The sequence below is a fragment of the Grampus griseus genome (genome assembly GCF_964374135.1).
Source record: "Grampus griseus genome assembly, chromosome: 19".
NCBI lineage: Eukaryota > Metazoa > Chordata > Mammalia > Artiodactyla > Delphinidae > Grampus > Grampus griseus.
This window is the reverse complement of record NC_139013.1, coordinates 31,923,521-31,947,248: the sequence shown is the minus strand read 5'-3', so window position 1 is coordinate 31,947,248 and position 23,728 is coordinate 31,923,521. Positions and strand designations below refer to the sequence as shown.

Below are 23,728 nucleotides of genomic sequence, written 5' to 3'. Positions count from 1 at the left end.
CACACACACACACACACACTGACCCACAAATTTGCACAGTGTCAAGGTTTCCTTGAACCTAGGAAGCTCATCCAGGGCTCAGAATTGAAAACCTCCAGTCTAGACTAGTTCACAGGGACTTGTCAGAAAGAAATCCTAAGGCTGCATTAAGAATTTGAGAATGTTTGTGTCTTCTCATGCAACAGAGATTTAGGGAGGTTTGCAGGTTTGGGAATTAAATTCCAAAGCCCACTTATTCCATAAATGCTTTATTTATTTTTTTCCAGTTTTTATTTTGAAAATTTTCAAAGTACCAAAAAATTGCGAGCTCATGTAGTCCAATCACATTCTCCAACTGTCAACATTTCTCTCTAATCTCTCCCCTCTTCCTTGCATGCTTGTGCTTTCAGGAACCCCTGTTTTTCTGGGGAACCATTTGAGAGTAAGTTGCAGATATTATGATACTTCATCCCTAAATACTTGGCATATAACTCCTAAGATCAAGAGAGTCTTCTGCCTAACCACAACATAATCCTCACACTCATAAAATTTAACATTGATACAATACTTTTATGTAATATACATCCTATATTCAAATTTCCTCAGTAGTCCCAATACGTAGTGTCCTTTTAGCTGTATTCTTTCTCCTTCCCTTCCTCCCTCCGTCTCTCTTTCCTTTCCTTCCTACCTTTTTCATTCAGGATCGAATCCAGAATGATACACTTCATTTAGTTATATCTCTCAGGCTCTTTAATCAAGAGCACTACTCCAGAGTTTTGGTTTTTTGTTTTGTTTTCTCTTGTGACACATCTTTTTGAAGAGTCCAGGCTAGTTGTTTTGCAGAATGCTCCCCAGTTTGGATTTGTCTGATTAAAGTTAAAATCTGGGGGCAAATGTTGTGTCCCTTCTTGATGCATCACATCAGAGGGTCAGTTAGTTCCTTACTAAGTTTGATTCATGATTAGCGTGATGACCTCCAGGTTGCCCTTTGTAATTAATACATGCTCTGTAGGGTAACACTGTATCCACTGAAAGCCTTGAGCTGTGGCAGATGCTGGGTGAGACAGTGGTGAGCAACCAGACTCAGTTTTTGTTCTCACGCTGTTTCTACAGTAGAGGAAACAGACAAAAACCTAGGAAACAAATAATTAGAAAATATGCAGTTTTCTGAAGAATGTGGATGGGTGCTGGGATAGAGCAGTATCAACTCTAACATTTAAAGTGAACTTAAAGGTGAGACTTGAAGAGACAAAAGGAGTCAGGCATAGGAAGATGGGAGTGGAGGGGGTGGAGGTGGCCCTGGCCAAGCTTGGAGGGTAGAAAAGAACTGAAAGATGGGCATGTGGTGATCTCAAGGACAGAAAAGTGATAGGAGGAAGGCCCTGGCCTGATGATAATAATATTGAGCATGTAGTATCTGCTAGACACTGTTCTAAGTGTATTACATGGCTTACCTTGTCTAATTTTCCCCATAGCCCTGTGAAGTAGGTGCCACTACTATTTTTATGCTGTAAAATCTACAACACAGAGAGATTAAGTTATTGACCCAAGGTCACACAGCTTGTAAGTAGCAGGGCTGGGATTCAGACCTGGGATGGATCTGACTCCACAGTCTGTGCCCTTAACTATATCAAAAGGGAGGAAACAGGGTCTCACCTGGAAAACAGAATATGAAAAAGGATTGGAGTCAGAGCAACCTGGGCTGAGTGAGGAAGTTCTGTTGACCAAAAAAAAAAAAAAAAATGTGGGATGGGAAAGCAAGAGAAAAGAAAGGCCCAGAAGATCAAAGAGAGAAGAGTGGGGCTTCCCTGGTGACGCAGTGGTTGAGAGGCTGCCTGCCGATGCAGGGGATACGGGTTCGTGCCCCGGTCCGGGAAGATCCCACATGCCGCAGAGCGGCTGGGCCCATGAGCCATGGCCGCTGGGCCTGCGCGTCCGGAGCCTGTGCTCCGCAACGAGAGAGGCCCCAACAGTGAGAGGCCTGCATACTGAAAAAAAAAAAAAAAAAGAGTGTTCAGGGCTAGAAGACAACATGGTAAAATAGGCCAAAGTTTGGTTGGCTACCCCACCCTCAGTCCATGCCCCTAGCCTGTCCCTGCCGGCAGGACTCTCACAATTCTTCTCCTGCTCTCTGTGGTCCCAAACAAAACCAGGGTACTTACATGGTCCTAAAGTATCTCCCCACAAATTGCTTATTAATTACAAAGGGAAAAATAGGAACTTTACAGTGAGAAACCCGGCTGACTCCAACTTAACCAAGTGACAGAAGTGAACATACAGAGGGCTCTTAGGGAAGGTTCTGGAAGGAAATTTGGGGGAAAGCATAAAAGAAGGGTTTCGTGAGGAAGGCTCAGGATGAGGAGAGAAGGGGAAGTCTTGAGGTTCAAGAGTCTCTGGGTGACACGGCAGGGTCCATTGGGGGAAGATGGGGTGTCTCTGGGAGGGATGGGGAACTCTCGAGTTGGAGAGGTCCTGAGAGATAAGATCAAGTCATTAGGGAGGGACTTGATGGGAACTTTGTGTGACAAAAAGGTCACAACAGGGTCCGTTTGGGAGGTTGGGATGGGTAAACTCTGGATGACGAGAGAGTAGAGAGCTTCGGGTAGGGGTCTCTAGGAGACTCCTAAAAGGGTATACGAGGGGTAAGCCTCTAGAGCAGTAACCTGTGGGTGGACAAGACTCCGTGATGAGGGCGTTAGGCCAGACCGAGGATGGGGAGACTTGGAAGGTAGCCTTGAAGGGCGGGGCCGGGGGTGGGGCCGGGCCGCCGGGCGGGTCCCCCCGCGCAGCAGGGGGCGCTGTGAGCCCGGGAGGCCCCGGGCCGGGCGGCGGCCGCTCCTAGTGAGCGCGGCCCCTTTTCCGGGTGTCCTCCTCCTCCTCCTCCTCCTTCTCCTTCTTCGCCACCGCCGCCGCCGCTACCCTTTCCCCGGCCGGCGGCTGCCGCTGCTGGTGCAGCCATCGCCGCCGCCGCCGCCGCCGCCGCCGCGGGGCCGCGAGCCAAGCGGAGGCCGCCGCGGAACGCGAGAGCCTTCCGCCCCGCCGCCCCGCCGGTCGCTCCAGGGCCGGGCCGGCTCGGCCGGCGCCCCCAGCGCCCCCAGCCCGCCCGCCCCCGCGGGCCCGGCCTGGCGCGGCCGCCCGCAGCCGCGCTCCTCCTCCTCCTCCGGCGGTCCGCGGCCCGCCGCCTCCTCCGCCTGCCGCCCCGCGACCCCCGCCGCGCCGCCGCCGCCGCCTTAGGCGCCCCGCGGCGCCCCCCGGTCCCGCCCGCCATGCCCGGCCCGGCCGCGGGCAGCAGGGCCCGGGTCTACGCCGAGGTGAACAGCCTGAGAAGCCGCGAGTACTGGGACTACGAGGCTCACGTCCCGAGCTGGGGGTAAAGCCGCCGCCGTCCCCCGCCGGGCCCTCTCACCCCCACCCCCGCCCGGCCGCCCCCCGACGCAGACCGCACTCGTTCCCCGCGATCTGACCCCCAGCGATCTGTCTCCCCGCTGGGCCCGTGCTTCCTCGGGTCTGGGGTGGGCGGCAGACACCCCCCCCACACACACACACACACTATGTTCTCGTCTCCTTCTCCTCCCTTCTCGTTCCTTCCTCTCCGCCGTGCGCACCCCTCTCTCCCGCTCACCCCAGAGAATGCTTTCTTACTGACAAGTGTAGGGGTCCAGGGACCAGAGCCTGGTGGAAGTGAGGGAGCGGCCCTTCTCACGCTTTGGGGTTTCTATTGGGGTGGGAAGTCAGCAGCTGTACTCTTGAGCTATTAAAATTCTCTGCCTTTTTAGTTTTTTGAAATGAGGCTGGGTGGGAGGAAATTTTTTAAAGACGTCCAGGCTCTCAAAGGAGGGGCTGTCTACCTTCGGCGTGTGAAGTATAAGGCAGGTGCTGTGGGCAGAGGGGCACTTCTGAGCCTCCAGGATGGTGATGCTTTGCTCACCTCTCTAGATTGGCTCAGACCCTTGCCTTCCTACCTCATCTCCCCCAAGTTAATGAGGGACCAGTTAGGTTAGGAGCTGCGTCCAGTGAAGGGAGCCAAGTTTATGTTGTGGCTTTCATTTAGGTAATGAGTCGTGGCATGATGTATATAGACAGTACCAAGTGCTTGATTAATGGAAGTGGCTGGATGGGGGTGTGTAGTGGGCATAGGCTCAGTTAATCCCAAGTCCTGGCATTTATGTGTCGCTCTTTCTTGCCTTTCACAGTAATCAAGACGATTATCAGCTGGTTCGAAAACTTGGTCGGGGAAAGTATAGTGAAGTATTTGAGGCCATTAACATCACCAACAATGAGAGAGTGGTTGTCAAAATTCTCAAGGTGAGTGTCTTATGAGTGGTGTTAAAACTTCTTTTTCACAGGTCAGGAGGATATAAACTACTCCAGCCACATACTAGAATGAGTAGTACAAGCTCTCATTTTACATATCTTCTGCCTGATGTCTCTCTGCTACTCCTCCCACCCCGTTTTCCTGTGAACTTTCAAGAAAATATGCAGACCTGTTTCAAATCATGATAGTTCAGGAACGTTCTTGTTCTGAAATGTAATTATGGGGTCCCAAAGTGAAAATTCCAAAGGGGCTCCATTTGTTACAAAATAAATAGGTATTCGGGAGCAAGAAGAGCCTTTTCGTGCAGATCCTGTCACTCCAAGAGCTCCCTGAGTACTGAGCTTCTTATTCCAGAGAGGAAGTTGGAAACAATTAGAGTAGCTTCTTTGAAGATGAGCTTGAAGCCTGAGCGGAGGGAAACACCTCAGTGGATAATCATTGTTTTTTCTCCTTTGGTGATAAAAGTTTCAGGTGGGGTGGATATAGTGAGCCAATAGTGTCAGGAAGCTTCATTGTTGCTTATCAGCTAGTAAAAGTGAAGTTGGGAGCAGTGGGGGATACACTTGTAATCACAAATAATAATGGGAACAAAACAGCCTGAATCTGGTTTAGCAGCCTAAGTTTGTTAAACATACACCTTTGTCATCTCTTGAATGAAGGCATGATCTTAATGAGCATGAAGATTGGCTAAATTATCTTCCAGGTGACTGATTGTGTAGCTTTGATAATGTTTTATAGGGTGTACTAAAAAGTAATTCTTAGAATCTATGAAGGGTATTCATCATTGCTAGATTATTTAATATGTGTGCATGTCATTTAGTGAAATCTTGAGATGACCAGAGTTAGTTAATATAAACACTTTTACATATACAAGAGTTACATTGTGGCCATTTTGAAGAGGCTTTGTGAATAAGAATGTGGGATTGAAAAGCTGTTTTTGTATCTTAAGTAGAGTTAGGGCAGCTGTGTCCCTATTTAGAAAGAGGGGTCAGGCTTAGACTGTCTGAAAATCACCTTTCCGAAAAGTGATCATCTCTATTACGCAGTACCATCCTGGCCTAGTGATGAAGAGGCAGGATTGCAGTTGAGAGAAATAAGCAAATTATTTGTGCTGTCAGAAACACTGGGGTAAGAAGTGAGGAACTGATATTGAAGACGTGTAGTTTTTGACTCTCCTCTTCCCTAAGTATGAATTGTACCTACAGAGTCATGTGATCTTTTTTGTTTGTTTTTCTTCACAAACATAAATATTGAAAGAAATGTTCTCTTCAGAGAAATCACCTGGCAAAGGCATACAATTTTTTTCTTTATACATTAGCATAAATGTTTTTAATATAAGCTGCTTAAAATCTCTTTAGGAAATTTTAAGCAAGGCATAAGTTGAAATTAGGAATATCCACATTCCATTGCTGTACATTCAGAAGAATGAACTGCTGACTCTAAAGCAATTCCAGAAAAATGTCTAAACATTTGTGTGATGGTAGCATTTTTAGAGTAAGTGTGCAACTTCCTGTAGTGTCTTTTTTGAGAAGGAACAGCATTCAGGTGTACATGTAAATAACAGTACGTTCATTTAGGGAAGCATCACGTTGCCCTTTAGTCATCCTTGTAGAGAGCTTCATAGCCTCAGTTGCTGGACAGCTTTTCCCCTGCTCTAAAGATTCGGAGGATATGTTTAGGGAACCCAATATGGAAGCTGAAGGTTATTTTTAACCAACAAGAAATGTAGGCACAAAGAAACATATCTAACATCACTATGTTGAAATAACCCTTAGCCAGAACTCCTGTTTCCCATTCTTCCTGTCTCTTACTGCTCATTTTAGCACTGGGCTATAAGATCTTAACGTTGAGCACAGAGTAAGTACCAGTGTTCTCGAATAAGACTTGGGAGGCCCCCTTGATGCTCTGGCTAATGAAGTGTTGTTTCTTGTATCTTTTCCACACAAGTTCTTCTCAGAGTGCAGCCTGAACCACCTTGTTTCCACTGGTGAAAACTACACTCACTTTCTGTTTTTCAAAGCCCTGTGACATTTCTCTCCAGATTTTGTTCTGTCTGAAGGATGGGGTAAGAAACTACTAATGGTATTGTCGGGTTTTCTTGTTCTGACAGGCTGAATTAAAGTAGATTGAAAGTATTGTTTTTTAAAAAGAATAGGGTCTTTACTCAGTAAAGTGCCCCTATTCAGATAAGTCAAAGTTATGACTAATACCTACTGTTGTGGTGCTTGGCCACAGGAAATTAGTTCCTTAACAGAGTGCCAGTTGCTCATAATTTGAAGGAATCCAGAAAAAGCTTCCTCTTCATCTAGGCGTACTGTATTTCAACTTCAGGAAGGAATTATATATTGATGTGCACATTGTGACTGAGACAGAGGGTACATTCCTTGAGGACAGGGGCTGCCTGCTTTTTTGGCGAACATTCCATCCAGTCCTTTTCAATATATGACAATGGTTGGATGATGAATGACCACAGAGGGATTTTATATCATTTAATTTACATCAGTAGATTTCTCAATATTTTTGTGATCAAAAGATATTGGGGCTATTAAGAGGTTTTAGGAATTTAGAAATTGGTGAGCAGAATGTTTCTGTCTATGCTGAAGTGAGATCCTGAGTTGGAAATCTTCAAAGAAAACTTTCCAATCAATAGGGAGGTTATATCTGTTTTTGACAGAAATTGTTTTGAGGAGAAAAGGCCGAGGTGGGGAGGGGGTGGATGCTAAGGGTTAATATAGCAGGGCAGAAAACCACTTTTGTGCCTGAGGTTTCATGTTGATTTTGAAAAGTCAACTTTTCAGTTCCTTTTTAGTACCTCTTAGGAAGGCATAGACAAATAAAAACATTTGGCCATTTTGGACAACTTTTAGCCCTTTGTGAGTATCACCTATGTATGGATTTCATCTCTTCTTAGAGTCCTTGGGATCCTTCAAATTCAGCTGCTATTTTCTAAGTAGAAGTTAAGAGCAATACCAGTTTTTAAAAAACAAATGTGCAGGCTTTTGGACCCATGCTGCAAGGACTGGAAATCCTCATATTAGGTTTCCTGTTGGTAGTCTTATTTTATACAAAGAGCTTGGCTGTCCATTTTTGCCCCCCAGAAATTAATTATCAAGCTTCAGACAAAGAATGATGGTAATACAAGTTTATTTTTTCAGCATGTTTAGCCTACTTGTTTGTAGGTATATTTAAATTTTTGTACTTGCAGGAGGTAGTGTTAAAAGAAGGATGAGATGACTGTTGATTACAGATTTTTTTAGTTAGTTCATAGTGGGCTGGTGGCTGTTTAGGTTATATCAAAATGATGTTTGCTCTGTGCTTTCTCGTTTATTTCTACTTCATCAGCTGCTAGGTTTTTTACCCTCCATTTACTTTATTAGGCAAGTGTGCCAAGACATCATTGTTCTGAAACAAGACATTGATACTAATTTATCTAAATATTTTGGTGATTTCTAGTTTCTACACACGTCTCATGGTATAAAAAGTGTTAAAGAGTATTATTAAAGTATTAAAAATAAAAATTTGGGGACTTCCCTGGTGGTCCAGTGGCTAAGACTCTGCGATCCCAATGCAGGGGGTCTGGGTTCGATCCCTGGTCAGGGAGCTAGATCCTGCATGCAGCAACAGAGATCCCGCGTGCTGCATCTAAGACCCGGCACAGCCAAATAAATAAATGAATATTTTCTTAAAAAAAATAAAAATATTAAAAATTGTGAACTAGTCAGTGCTGTTTCTAATATTGTGGTTGTGGGGTCAGACATTGAGAGTGTGGTTAACCTGTGAAACAGAGTCACAGGATAGGGGAGCACGGATATTACTAGAACCCAGCCTCTTTTTTACGGACCCAGGGGAACCTGCAGTTTGCTCAGGGTCCCATGGCTGGTGGGGGCAGAAGCACTAGGTTCACGACCTTCGGTCCCTCCCATGGAGTCTTGGTAGATGTGAGGGAAACAAGTAGGACATTTGCTGGATGTTCTGAACTGTACTGGAAAGATGGCCAGACACTCACTGGAAGTCAAATGGAATTAATTTGTTTCCAATGATTTTGGGAGTTATTCTTCTGAAGGGAAATATTTGACATCAGAGTGTTGCTGGTTGAAGTGTGGGATAGGTTAAAGCCCAGAGAGCTATAGGGACCCAGACTTGGGTTCTCTGGTGTGTATCCACAGCAGCATGTTTAATGTGTAAGTGAAATGTTACTTTCTTTTCTTGTTTGATACCACAAGAACCAGTGTTTTTATACTTTTTTAACCCATACAGTTCTTCCAAGTCTCATCCTGATCACTTGCTCAGAGAGCAGAACCAGTAGTAGAAAGGACCGTACCATCCTCTCCATGAGATTCAAAAGGCCTGCTATGTGCCTCACATTTTTACATAAAAAATTTTTTTTAATCTAGAATAAACAGTTCAAGATGTTGATAATGTAATTGAGAAGATGAGAGTTGAAAGATTAGGGGCAAATTTGCTGTGAAGAAATAAACACTGCTCAGATAATGTTTATATTTAGGTCAGTCATGATGGATTTTAGAGATGCTACCAGGGTAATAAAATAAAAGCCATCATCCAGACTGAGCTTTCTTTCTCCTCTATCCTACATTCCTGACAACCATTGTTCATTGTAATTGTTTATTGCAGGTGATGAAATTAATCTTAGTGGGGCAGTTGTTGCTTTGGTAGTGGAATAAAAGTAATCCCAGATTTGAAAGTTCTGAGCTATATTCCTGCCTTCCTTGAATTTATTAGTTCAGTTATGCTTGGAAAGAAATTAAAATGGGACTTTGCCTGTTAACATTTGCTGGCATTTACTGAGGTCATAATTCTTATGCCTTTGGTAGACATTACTTTGCAAATTCAGTCACAATTAAATGCTGGTAATTGAAATCATTCTCAGATCTGGCTTCTTAAAAATCTGCTGTAAGTAAATAGGACAGATTACTGGCCTTATCAACTTTTGTCTTTCTAAGCAGCCAGTACTAAATTGGTCTTTTGTTTTAAAATGTTTAATGTTGGTGAATAGGGAAAGAGAAAAAGGACCTTACTCTTGGATTACATTGAACAAGGTTCTCCTGAATAGCTGGGAGTCTTCGCCTGTGAGCAGAAACCTTCTGAAAAAAATCTGTTTTTCTTTGTTTTCAGAGCCCGTGCACAGAACTTTTTTTTTTTTTTTTTTTGGTGGTACGCGGGCCTCTCACTTTTGTGGCCTCTCCCGTTGCAGAGCACAGGCTCCGGACGCGCAGGCTCAGTGGCCATGGCCCACGGGCCCAGCCGCTCCGGGGCATGTGGGATCTTCCTGGACTGGGGCACAAACCCCTGTCCCCTGCATCGGCAGGCGGACTCTCAACCACTGCGCCACCAGGGAAGCCCCACAGAACATTTTAAATGAGTTTTTCCCCTTTAAATATTCTCTCTAGGTGTGTGCCAAAATTAATTTATTATTGAAACTCGATTTAATACTTTAATTTCTTTTTTAGCTTTTTTGCCATTTTATCTACTAGACTTTGAGTTTAAATTTTTTTGTTTTGTTAAACAGCTAAACTGATTCAGTTAGAACCAGATATTCTCTGAATTGGAATAAATGAACCTTAGGTGAGACAGAGGCTTTTTCTAGCATGCAGGATGAAATGTGAAATGATGAGATTGTGATGGAAATGTATTCTCCACTTTAGTGATGGTGAATGAATGCAGCCAGTGGGCTAGAGGGTCAGAGCATCCTTATTTCTATAAAAATTCATGGTCTGTTTTCCTTCGGATGCAATGATCCTCCCTTATAAATCCTAACTTTTTCTCTTCAATTCTTTTTATAGAATTTAAATCTTTGCTTTCACTCCCTAGGAGCTCATTGGTTTTTCAGCTTCTGGAGCATCTCTTAGGTTCAGAGGAGTGAGCTTGAGGCTAAAGGGAGTTACCCATAGCCTGGGTCCTGTAGAGACCTGGTGCCCCTGCTTTGGAGGGGAGTGTCCTGAGCTGTACATCACTCTCCTTTTTCTTACAGTCTCTTGGTCTTTTGTCAGTATGTGAGAACTCCAGCTGCAGTGTGACTCCATTGTGCCACTTTAGAATTGTCCTGCTGTCCCCAGTCTCTAGTTTGGGAAGTTATTGGACAGGTGACAATTGGGTAACAAAATATGCTTCACATGCTCTATAGGTTACCTTTAGACATAATGAAAAATATGTTCATCTTAACTGGGTTGTCTAGGAACTGGGTGCCTGCCTGATCTGTTGCTGCATAATGGGAGAACAAAGCAAGGCTTTATATGGGGCATTGTCCTAAGAGCAACTTATTTAATGGGTTACCCCTGTACTAATTCCCTGTTAGAGGGGAAGAGGGATTTTGGTGAACACAGGCTTCTTCTGGCCGTTGTGTTTTTCTCCCTCTGTTGCCACTCCCACAGATGTGTAACTGCTTTCCAATAGTGACTCTAGAATTCTACACTATTGACTCTAGAATTTTCTTACATTGAATATACTGGTATCGGCTAAATTTTTAGATATGATAGCCAGCTTTTATTTTTCTTTTAACTTACTAACAAAATTTCAGACTTACAGAAAAATTGCAAAAATTGCTGTATCTCTCACCCAGATTTCTCAAATACTGACATTTGTTTTATCCTTCTCTCTCACTCTTTCATATATATACTCACATGTGTGTGTATATATATATACATATATACACACACACATAGATGTGTATGTGTGTGCATATAAATAATTATATTTCTTTTACATGTCTTAAGTGCCTGAGAGGAAATTGCAGTCATCCCTAATTTCCTCTATTTCCTAAAAACAAGAACAATTGCTTACATAACCCACAATGCCATGATCAAAAATCAGAAATTAACATTGATGCAGTGCTGTTCATCTACAGCTCTCATTCTCATTTGCCAGTTGTCCTTACAATGTTCTTTATAGCAAAGGAAAATCCCAGACCATGTGTTATATTCAGTTGTCATATCTTTTTAAACTGGAATAGTTGTTCAGTCTGTGTGTTTCATGACATTGACATTTTTGAAGCTTATAGGCTACTTATTTCGTAGTATATCCTTCTCTGGCTGTTTTCTGACCAAGTTGTACTTCATATTCAAGTGCTTCATTTTCCCAAAGTATTGAGCTCTGTAATTATGAAAAAGGGAAGTAAGGAGTAAAATTCCTAAGTGGACGTGGGGAAGAACCACAGTAGCCAGATCCATTCTACTGAAAATCCTGACAAAGTGGAGTGGACATGATTGTGGCAGCTGGCTTGGAAGGTTGCAGCCAGATTCCAGTCTCTCAATTGAGCACCCTCTTACAGGTGATACAGGTGTTCTGTATTTCATAATCCCTCTGTTTTGTTGTGTGTTCAAGCTGTAGCTTGGTGACCAACAAGAGGTTTCTCTGGCATGTGTGTATATTACATCTCCCCCATCCCATCAGCACCACATACACACAGGCTTTTTCAGTCTTGTTTCATGGCTAATCCATTGCACTCTCTTTGCCTGTGCTTTTATAACGGTGTCTCAGTGGTGAAATACTCCTTTTCCTCAGTTATGTTTCTGCCATAGCCACACTTGGGAAATGAAAGTGCAGTGGTTAATAGTGAGGCCTACAGTCAGATTGTCTAGATTAGAATCCTGCCCCCACTTTTTAGAATTAGCTGTGCGACCTTGGGCAAATAGCTCAACTTGCCTGAGTCTACTGCATAGGAATTTTGTGAGGATGAAATATGATTTATTACTAACTAAAATTTTGAAAATAATAAAGCTAACATTTATTGACTGCTTCCTATATGCCAGTCACTGTTTAAGTACTTTATAAAAAGCATGATTGATTATGATAATGCTTATTTTTCCATAACTACTTTTATTCTTCTTCAAACTCTTTAGCCCATTTAAGACAAGAAATAACATACATAATGCTAGTATTTCTGCTTAAGGTTTTTGATTTTTCTATCCAGCAGATTGAAAGGTTTGTAGGTAGTGGGAGTTTTCAGTCACTGCTGTGTCAGAGGTCAGTTTTCTCCTTTGCTGACCCATCATCTCTTTCTTTAGGAATGGGATATCTTGGGAAGTTTTACTAGCTCTGAACTGATTTCAGATTCTAGATATTAAGGAAATGGGAGTGGAGACAGGACATGGGAGCCAGCAGCTGGGAAACAAGTTTGTAACTTGATGTCAGTGAACTGGTCTTCGCTCCTAGAAGACAAAATTACATGCAACCCGTTGGAAGAGCAGGTGTCTCACCATTTTGTTTCAGTTTTTCCATTTGTGAGTGCATGATAGACAGCTGTTCAGAGCTATAACAGTTTCCATTTGGCAGTTAGTTATCTAGTAAGCATTTTATTTTTAAAGTATGACATGGGTATTCAAAATTTTATGTGCCCCAAATGTAACTACTTAAAGATTTGACACATAAGCTGTATGAGTCCATGAATTATTTGATTCTTATGAGAAGGCCCATTTTATCTTTCTTTTCTTTTTTTTCTTCTAATTTAAACATGCCCTTTAGCATAACACAGCGTGCAAGATAGTACAATATCCATTTGATATAAACATTGTTTTAAAGTTTTATTTATTAACTTCAAAAGGAGTCTTACTTCTGATTACTCTTGTGTATTTAAGCCAGTGAAGAAAAAGAAGATAAAACGAGAGGTTAAGATTCTGGAGAACCTTCGTGGTGGAACAAATATCATTAAGCTGATTGACACCGTGAAGGACCCTGTGGTAGGTGCCTGGTGATTGCGGGAGAGAGTGTGTGTGTGTGTGTGTTTGTGTATGTCAAGTCACAAAACCTGAAAATAATGGGAAACATCATTATAATATAGTGGGAATGATTGTGTTTGTCTTTACTACTAACTGATTTTGAAAACCAGAAAAAGTCATGGTGGCCCAATGATAAAATAGCCACCACCACTTTTTTTTTTTTTTTTTTTTTTTTGCCGTACGCGGGCCTCTCACTGTTGTGGCCTCTCCCGTTGCGGAGCACAGGCTCCGGACGCGCAGGCTCAGCGGCCATGGCTCACGGGCCCAGCTGCTCCGCGGCATGTGGGATCTTCCCGGACCGGGGCACGAACCCGCGTCCCCTGCATCGGCAGGCGGACTCCCAACCACTGCGCCACCAGGGAAGCCCGCCACCACCACTTTTATGGAACCTAAAAGTTTATGTAGAAAAAAATCCCTGTCCCAGGTTTATTACCTCATTATTTTGATTTGGCCCACAAACGTTTGCTGAATATTTCCTTATGGCCCTGCATTTCTCCCAACTTTGAAAGCTTGTTACTGCCAATTAACATTATTTTACCTCACTTAAGTAAGCCTGACATTTGAAAATCTGGGTTTATAGAAGGAAATAAGAAGTGTCTCCATGTGGACACTTGCCATAGAGAGCTGAACAGCCCCACAGACCCCTTGAGGTCACTATCTTGCTATTTCTCATACTGGTCTTTAATTCTGCATCCACCATCGGGGCTCACATTGTATACGCAGATGCAATTTAAATATTTTTGTTAAAATGCTTAATTTTTAGCCATTTTAGATGTGCTGTTTAATTTTGTTTTCTCTCTCCCTCGGGAGTAACGTAACCTTAAGTGTTTATGATTAGCCAAGCTTCCCATTCAATTTCTGTTCTTTACCTGTTCTACCTCGAATATTTCCCTGTTCTCCCATGATAGCTTTTTAAGAAGTAGGTCTTTGCTTCTGTCTGCTGAAGACATCCACATAAAAATGTAGCTGACATGCATTGAATGCTTACTGTGTGCCAGGCACTGTTCTGTGTTTAATGGTATCATGTCTTTTAATCCCCACAACAGTTCAGTGGGGTGGGTAACATTATTGTCCACGTTGTCACATTGTATAGATAAGAAAACTGAAGTCTGCAGAGATTAAGTAATTTGCCAAGATTACACAGTATCATTGAATTGGAAAAAAAAAAGTTTTTCCTTTTGGACCCTGAAAAGATTGAGAAGGATGGTTGTATGCTGGATTCTATCTGAGGCATTAAAAATGTTTCCCAACCTTATCAGCTCAGATTGATTTTACATTGACTAACTCTGGACTACATAATCCTTGAAAATGGCCTGCAGTGTGGGCCAGTGTGTAGTTTTATACTTAGAGCATCTTCATTTTGCTTTTTTTTTTTTTAAGTTAACAGACCTTAATGATTCCTGTCTTACTATTTTTGTAATTCGTTACTCAAAGAGCATGTATGTGTTTTACATGATATGTAACGCAAGTAAATCAAGGTGAACGAAAACCAATAGGGAACCCTCATCCCCTAACTTGTAGGGGGACAGGCTTGCTCCCAGCCTATAGAGAGATCTGGTGGTCTTGTTGAAACTTTCAACGTTGGGCCAGTGAGGAATCCTTGCACCAGGTCTGCTGCTTGCTCAAAGACTTGCATGCATGCACTGTGGCCTATTTCCTAGGTAACTTTTACTTGCTTCCTTGAGCAAAACTTCACAGCTGTAAAGATTTCCAAGATGATTTTATTTCTTCCTATAACCCTTTAAGCCCCTGCTTTTCTCTCAATTTTGAAAGCTTGTTACTGCCAGTTAGCATTATTTTACCTTACTTAGGTAGATGTGACTTTTGAACATCTGTATTTACACAAGGAAATATTGAACATTTTGTACTCATTGCATTAAAGATTATAGTACTCAAAAATACTTGATTTTATATGATTTGTGGGGGAAACACATCTTTGTAAAGTGAGACATTCTCTAATTGTCCCTAGCCAAGGCAATAATTTCACATTCTACCTTACTGATAATTATAGACTTTTCTGGATCCTAAAAAGACCAGTAATAAATTCCCAAGACCTATGATAATTCTGTAAAATGCATCTGGCTCATTAACCCAAGATGAAAACGTAACACTCCTTTTGTAGTTGGCAACCTGGAACACTGCAGAGTATAAATCTTCACATAATGTGCCAGGCCCACTGACAGGTTGGTCAGAGAATACAACTCTTCTTAAAAAACAAAAACAAAAGCTTTATTATGAACTTTTGCAACCATTTACAAAATAAAATGAATAGTATAATGAACCTCCCTGCACACATCACCCAGCTTCAGCTCACATTAAGCAACTTGTGGCCAACTTTTTTCCATCTATACTCCACCCACTTCCCAACAACCACCATCCCCAGTTGTTTTGAAGCAAATTCCAAACTTAAAATTTCAAGAGGATTCTTTCTTAATAGGCTCTCCCTGATGAGTGAATCTCTTTCATCTAAGTGGGATTTGGGGGTGGGCCAGTACAACAGAAGCAAATTACATTTATTGTTTGAAACTTACAAAGCATTAATATTCTCTCTTGCAGTCAAAGACACCAGCTTTGGTATTTGAATATATCAATAATACAGATTTTAAGGTGCGTATATACTTTTTCTTTCTGACATGGGGTTAATGGGGAGTGGGGAGGTGGCGATAAGCACTCTTGATACTCTAGAACACAAGGGGGCCGGGAAAGGTCATTGGTGAGAGCAGGAAATAACATTGGATTCCTTAAAGCATTACTACAGAATGCAGAAAGTGGTTAGGTTCTTGCACAGGTGGAATTACTCATCACTCTTTGCCTTGCGTACTCTGGGGAGGGCTGCTGGGCTGGGTCTAAGTTAATGCCTCATTTATAACGCTCCTGTTGTAGACAACATAGTTTTAGGTAGGTGCTAACTTTAATTTTCATACAAATCTTATATTACTGCTAGGAAGTGATAAATGGATACAGGACTTGAATGGAAAACAAGTCAGTATAGTACCTTGGATTCAAGCTGTCAGATGGCATGTATATTCATGCACACTGTACAAAGCAGATGACAGAGTCACGGTGCTTTAGAAAAGCCCTATTTTGGGTTATTTACATTTCTTATGTTTATAAGGTGTGTTAATTTAGACTTTAAAGTGTTCCAAAAGCGTGGTTTTAAGCTGTCTTTTTGTGAATTTATTTTTGTTCAAACACTGCAACCTTCTGATAAGGAGCCAGGCATACTGGACATGGTAGAGCATAATATGAAAACCAATATAAAAACAAATAGTGGTGTTGATTTTTAGGGGCATTTACAGAACTTTTAGGTGAATATAATTCTCTGTCAGTGTTTGAAAGGCTTGTGGTTTTGTTTTGACGGAAGTTAGGACAAAACCAAATCAGCAGTTGAAAGTTGATGCTATGGGGAGTGATGCTTTGGGGTGAAAGTAAAAGAATCTTATCCTCACATTTACTTTTTCTTTGGTAATCACTCTAAAATAATTAGTGAAAATAAGCAAAAGTGGACTTATGACTTATAAAACAATAAGCAAGTTTTATATTCAGTGCAGTCATCCCTTGGTATCCATAGGGGATTGGTGATTGGTTCTAGGAGCCCCAGGAATACCAAAACCCGAGGATGCTCAAGTCCCTTATATATTAATAAAAATGGCATAGTATTTGCATGTAACGTATGCATGTCATCCTGTATACTTTAAATCATCTCTGGATTACTTGTAATACCTAATATGTAAGTGGTATGTAAATAGTTGGTGGAGCACAGCAAATTCAACTTTCTGGAATTTTTTTTTTTCAATCCGCAGTTTGTTGAATCCTCAAATATGGAGGGACAATTGGATGGCTTTTCCCACTTGTAACAAGTTTCCTTGTTGATGTGACTCCTTAAAGGTGAACTCTAAAAAGTGGGATGTAAATTTTTTCATTAACTAGCAGAGCAGTGCTTAGCTGGTAGAGTACTGTGCTGATACACGTAACTGATCACACTTTTGCTGTGAACAACTGAGGTTTATCAAGATGTACATGATTGCGAATGTGTTTCTTAAGAAATAGGCTTTAATGAAACCAAACATTTTCCTAATGCAAAAGTTTAAAAGCTGGTCTCAATGGAACTTCATAGTGAAATCCCTCAGGTTTCAGATCCCTCAGGTTTCAGTGCTTCTGCTTCCTTAATGAATTTTTACCAGTTATCTAGCCACAGATGTAAAAATTTCACTTCAGTATTTTTTTTTTAATTTTTATTTATTTATTTATTTTTGGCTGCATTTGGTCTTCGTTGCTGTGCACGGGCTTTTCTCTCCAGTTATGGCAAGCGGGGGCTACTCTTCATTGCGGCGCACGGACTTCTCATTGCAGTGGCTTCTCTTGTTGCGGAGCACGGGCTCTAGGTGCACAGGCTTCAGTAGTTGTGGCACGTGGGCTCAGTAGTTGTGGCTCGCAGGCTCTAGAGTGCAGGCTCAGTAGTTGTGGCACATGGGCTTAGTTGCTTCGCAGCATGTGAGATCTTCCTGGACCAGGGCTGGAACCCGTGTCCCCTGTATTAGCAGGCGGATTCTTAACCACTGCACCAGCAGGGAAGTCCCTCACTTCAGTATTTTTGTGTTTTTTAAATTGACAGCTGTTCTGTTGATATAATAACATACAGAGGATCAGTTTTTAATTCCTAGAGAAATCTTACTTCTCACAAAGAGGATGTTTTGGTGGCGTATATTCTCTAGGAGCTTCCTTTAAAAGGATCATGGGAAACTGATGTTTTTTGAGGCTTGCATATCTGAAAACATCTTTATCTTATCCTCCCAATTAATACATTTGCCGTGATATAGAATTCTAGGTTGTAATTAATAATTTCCTCAGAATTTTGAAGAGATTGTTACCACTATTACCACTGAAGCCATTCTGGTTTCATCTTATATGTAATCTGGGTTTTTTGTTTTCTTTCTTCTGAAAGCTTTTAGTATTTTCTCTTTATTCTCAGTCTCTGAAATTTCACAGTGATGTGCTTTCATACAGGTTGCTTTCATCCTTTGTTCTGGGGACTTACTGGGCTTTTTCAGTATAGAAACCCATGTCCTTCCATTTTGAAAAAATATTTTTAATGTTCTTTTATTTTTTTCCCTTTCTTCCTTGTTCTCACTTTCTAGAACTCATTCGAATGTTAGACTTCATATATTGGCGTTCTATTTTCTTCTCTGAATTTTAAAAATAGTATCCTGTTCTTTTATGTTTTATGTAATATCTTCTATTTTCTCACTGAGAATATGTGGGGTTTTTTTCCCATTATGTTTTCTTCTTCATGTCTTTTTCTGTTTTCCTTCCAAATTCCTTTTTGGGGGGTGTTTTTGGGTTTTGTCTCTGCTACAGTTGTCTGAAATGTCACAGTTTTTGAATGTCTGCTCCCTCTGTAGAGTAATGAAATTACTGATTACTGATTGTCAGCTCCCGTCTCAAGAGTGCAAGCCTGGCTGCCTGCATCCCTAGTAGCCTCAAGTTGAGGAGAGCTGTAGGGAGTGCCATGTAGACTTTCACTTAATTCCCCCTTTTCAGTGTCGTGTTTTTAAACTCATTTTCCTGTCTTCAGCTCAATCTCTTTGCCCTTTTTCAGTGATACCTGGGGTCACCAATTCCTGAGCCTTTCTGTAGTTTTTCATTGTGAAGTGTTTGCTACTGGGCCCCCTCCGCTGGCAGAATGTTGGGAGAATTCTCAGCTTTTTTGGTCTGCTAAGTCAACTGGACATCTGTTTTATAGCTTCAAAGTTTGTTGTCTCTTCCATTCTCTTAGCATTGTGAGTAAATCCCCCTGTTCCTCTTACGGTTTTTGTTTTTGTTTTTTTAATATTTATTTATTTGGCTGCGTCAGGTCTTAGTTGTGGCGTGCGGGATCTTTCGTTGCAGCGCCTGGGCTTCTCTCTAGTTGTGGCGCACAGGCTCAGTAGTTGTGGCACGTGGGCTTAGTTGCCCTTGGCATGAGGGATCTTAGTTCCCCAACCAGAGATCAAACCTGCCTCCCCTGCATTGGAAGGCAGATTCTTAACCACTGGACCAACAGGGAAGTCCATCTTACAGTTATTTTAGAGGAGCTTTGGGAAGAAACAGAGGTAGGATGGGTTGGTTCTGCCATGTTATTAAACTGTAGGTCCCCTTTGAATATTCAAACGATGCCATTTTAGTTAACTTAAAATATCTTAAATATCAGGTAGTAGATGTGTGTTTTGGAAGAGCAAATCATAACAGGAAAATTACTTTTTTTTCCAGATAGTATGACAGGCCATAAGTGGGGAAATCAGTTATTTAGTGTCCAGTGTCCTTCAGGCTATTTTGTCCTGTGTCCATCTTATTAGGAAAAGATGTTTTTATGTATTTTTAAAATTTTACTGTTAAGTGTATTAATAACTGGTTTTAAGGTATCATCTAGAGAAGGTTTGTCCTTGGTTTAAATATCAGGGGTGAATCAACAGTGACACAGCCTGTTCTTTTCAGTATTTTTTATTGATACAATTGATAATAAATTTTGATCTATAATTTCTTTTTATTGTAGAGTCTTTCTGATTTTGGTATCAAGGTTATACTAACTTCATAACATAAGTTAGATAGCTTTTCCTTTCTATTCTCTGAAAGTTTATATAAAATAGGGATGACCTAGGTAGTAGGTATCTTCTGAGGTGGGGAAGGGAGACTTTGAACTACACTTTCCTTTTTAAAACATACTGTTGGTTAAAGTTTTATCCTGGTTTTCTATCTCTTCCTGAGTCTATTTGGATAATTATTTCTAAAGTTGTCTACTTTAAATTATATTCGCATAAAGCTGTTAATAGAATTCTCTTAGGGCTTAAAAACTTAATATGACTGTAATTATGCTTTCCTTTACATTTGTAATATTATTTGTACCTTTACTCTCTTTTCTCTCTTTTTTTTTTTCCTTAAATCAGTGTTGCTAGAGATCTCTTAATTAATGCTTTCAAAGAATTGCCTTTTGGTTTTGTGCCCAGAGAGTTTATGTTAGGTTTTCTATTTCATTCTGTTTCTGCTCCTGTCTTAATTATTTTGTTCCAGCTTTTCTTCTTTTTTCCTTAATTATTTTCTTTCTTGGGTTTTCACTGTTTTTTCCTGTTAACTTCTTGAGTTGAAGTCATCTCATTTGATTTGTTTCTGTCTTTCTTAATTGGTAGTAAGTGTGCTTTAAGTCTGTACAACCCCAAGCACCATTGTAGCCGCATTCCATGGTTATGTAACTCACTTCTGTATAGTTTTCAAATTACAAGTACAGATTCCAAACTTGTGGATTTGGGTTTTTCTCCCCAAATCTTTTACTTTGAAAAATTTTAAATCTACTGAAAATTGGAAAGAGCACAGTTAATACCCTTACATTACCTAGATTTACTAGCTGTTATTATTTTGCCACATTTGTAGTTATTTCTCACCTCTTCCTCACCCTCCCCTCTTTGTCTTTCTTTTTGTTGAAGTCATCTTAAAGTAAGTTGTAGTCATCATGATACTTCACTTTTAAATATGCCATCACTGGAACTAGGTGACATTTTCCTGTATAACCACAATACTGTTAGTACACTTAAGAAATTTAATATTTATATTATGATGCCATCTAATATATAGTATAGAGTTTATATTCAAAAGTTTCCCAGTAATTATTGTCCTGGGAATGTCCATTCAGGATCCACTTGGTATTTTTTTGTTTATTTTTTTTATTGATTCTTTTAGTTGGTTCCTAATTTGATTGCACTGTGTCCAGAAAACATGATCTGTATAATGTTGATTATTTGGAATTTGTTGATGGTTGCTTTGTGGCTTTGGTACATAGTCATTTTTTTATATCAAGCTTGTTAATTTAAATCTTGTTCAGATCTTCTATGGCCTTGATAATTTTTTCCCTTGATATTTTATTTTGTGGTAGTGGTACTGGTTTGGTCAGTTTCTCCTTAAAATCATCAGTTATGCTTCATATATGTGAAAGTGATAATAAAAGATACATGGTGATACTTAGAACAAAAGACAAAATTTGAAAGCAAATGAATAGGAAAAGCCAGTTTCTAAAAGTTGGAATGAATAGTTACAGAAAACTTCCAAACTCAGAATTGTCTCAAGGAAGCTAAGGTACTGTTTTAAGGTAGAAAGAGTTTTTGTTGAGACATGCCTCTCAGTTTTCTATGCCTTTGGAAAAGTATCAATAAAAATAAGTATATATTTTAAGTAAAATGTATATAATTTGGGCATTTAAAAAATGTTTAAGACATCCCAAATGGGCTTCATCTTGAGAAGATGGTAGACCCATATTAATCTGTAGAAAATTTTATATCTTTCACATAGAATTAGGCCTTGACTACCTGATTATCTTGAGGCCTTGTTAATGCTGTTAGGGTCTGATGTGGAGATGGTGCATTCACAGACTAAATAAAGTTTCCTTAATTGGGGGAACAAAATTTACTTTTATTATAGATCACTGACATCATTTTGTCATTTCTTTGTAAGACATTTTCGGGTGATTTGTAGTAACTTTGATGTTCTTGATTAATGATTTTTTCTGCTTCCATAAGTTTCTAAAAATGTTGCTCTTGGTTTCATTCTGGATCTTGGGGTTATGTGTGAACAGTGCTAAAATGGGTGCCTCCTGCATTCAGCACCTTTCACTTTTACTTTATTTCGCACTCCCCCCACTTTTTCTTCTCCTTTTACGTGGGGACCACTGGTTTCTGGACGTAGACCGAGCTGTGTATGGCAGGGAATATGCAAGCTGTGTGTGCAGCGTGAGAGTTTGCTGTGCTGGTGATTCCCACATCTGGCTGGGAACCTTGAAGTGAGAAGTCCTCCTGAATGACAATCGTTAGGGATGGGGCCTTGGAATCTAGCTGCACCACGACTGGAGCCTGAAGAACTGTGTGTAGACAGCGTGAGTGAGGCCCACTTGTGGCCATTCCTTTCTGGATGTTGATTTTAGACCAAGAAGGCACTGATTCTCTTGGTCAAATTGCATTTTTCCCATTCTTCTTCTCAGACCTTCTGAGGTTAATTAAAAGTCCCAGGAGATTTCTACCTTGGGCCCTTGGAATAGTCCTGGAGTATAACTGACTTCTAGGGAAATGCCAGTGTGTTTGAGGCTTTGGAACCAAACTAGGATTGGTGAATAGTTTCTTTCTCAGCACCTTTGTAATCTTCCGGGAAGTATAGGCTTGTTTTGTTTTTGGTAAGTCAATTACTTTATGAAAATGTAAATAAAACTAACTTCCTGACAACATTTTGCAGTTGGTTGGTTAAGGATGTTCTCCACGTAGCTAAGAAAAATGGACGAGAAGTGTGCTTCTTGTGAAATTTCCATTCCTAATTTGTCATGGAATCTTAGTACTTCTGTTTCTTGAAGACAGTTTTAATTTTGTTCCATTGACTAGTGAGCATCGTCAAAGACATTTATTGACTGCCTTCTGTGTACAAGCACAGAATTGCCACACGTGGTGTGGGCTATATAAAACATGTTATTCTGCTGTGCAAGGACAGAGTTGCTGTCCACAGACAGAGTTGCTGTCCACAGACAGAGTTGCTGTCCACAGACAGAGTTGTACGGTGGACCCTTGACATGCCTGAGGGAGGGAAAGTTCAGAGATCTTTAATCACGAAATTAGTGACTGCCAGCAGCTGTGGCATCCGTTCCTCCCCAGCATGCATATGCCTCGATACGCAGGGGCGGTGGCGTGGGGCTCTTGGCGTGTGGGCAAGGTGAAGAAGCCTCTTGTTGTTCACAGCAGAGTGAGAAAGTATCCTGAGAACTTCGGGTCACCGCCAGTACCCGAGTGCAGAACATTAACTCTAGGCACGCTGCTGCTGTAGGTGTCCTGTGAGCGCCCCAGAGAACAGTGAATAGCCTGGGGGTTCAGAGAAGGAAGAGACCACTGTGGGCTCTGTGGCACCCGGATGGGATGGTTATGACTTTACCAGCTTAAGAGGAAGGGGCAGGCATTCTAGATATGGGGGAGGGAAGAACAGAGGTGGCAAAGACAGGTTTCTTTGGTCAGAGTGGGGAACTCCTGGGGGCTGCAGTGGAGAAACAGCTACAAAAGTTGGAGGAAGGTACTCCCCGGACTCTGGTGAGTCCTAAATTTCAGGCCCGGGTGGTAAAATGTTACAGGTGTAGTTTGGTCTCCTTCCCAGAGCTCCTGAAAACCGAAAGTGAATATCAGCCTGTCACTCAAGACTTTGTAATGTATTAGGCCTAAACCCTATAGTCAGCTGGTGTTTTTTGTGTTACATAAAATTGATATTGGTTAGAGTAGCTAGAAATACTGTGTTGGCAGCCCAAGGACATTTGTTTTTATCCCTTAATACTCGCATGGATGCTTGGGATAGATACCGCATGGTATGAGAGGAAAGCCTTCCGTGGATAAAGGTCCAAATAATAAAACAGCCCATGTTTGTTTTCTGGAAATAGAATATTCTAACCCTCTGAGGGTTATTAGAAAATGCCCTTTTCACTTTCATTGTCTGTTTATTGACTTGAGGTTCAACTTGGCACAGTCTCTGGGAGTGATCTCCTTAACTCTCAGAGGAAGAGCTGATTTGGCACCCGAAGAGATGTTATCTTCGGCCTGTGTCTGTACATACAGACTGTCAGTGTGCTGCTGAGAAGCCTTTCTCGCTATGCAGAGCTGGGGGAGAACAAAACACTTGGATGTTTAGCTGTTATTGCAGTTGAGTCTCTCGGGAG

General features: G+C 41.3%; 1 protein-coding gene across 2 annotated transcripts in view; it reads left to right on the top strand.

Annotated features, from left to right (window-relative positions):
* Positions 1-3,245: 3,245 nt before the first annotated feature.
* CSNK2A2 (casein kinase 2 alpha 2) overlaps positions 3,246-23,728 on the top strand; it is a gene marked incomplete at its 5' end in the record, with an annotated part of 38,340 nt that continues 17,857 nt past the window's right edge. For both annotated transcript variants that reach the window (XM_082677384.1, XM_082677383.1), the window contains 4 exons: positions 3,246-3,349; positions 4,173-4,284; positions 12,886-12,987; positions 15,583-15,633. In XM_082677384.1, the coding sequence (XP_082533510.1) occupies positions 3,246-3,349; positions 4,173-4,284; positions 12,886-12,987; positions 15,583-15,633 (369 nt within the window). The remainder of the gene's footprint in view (positions 3,350-4,172; positions 4,285-12,885; positions 12,988-15,582; positions 15,634-23,728) is intronic.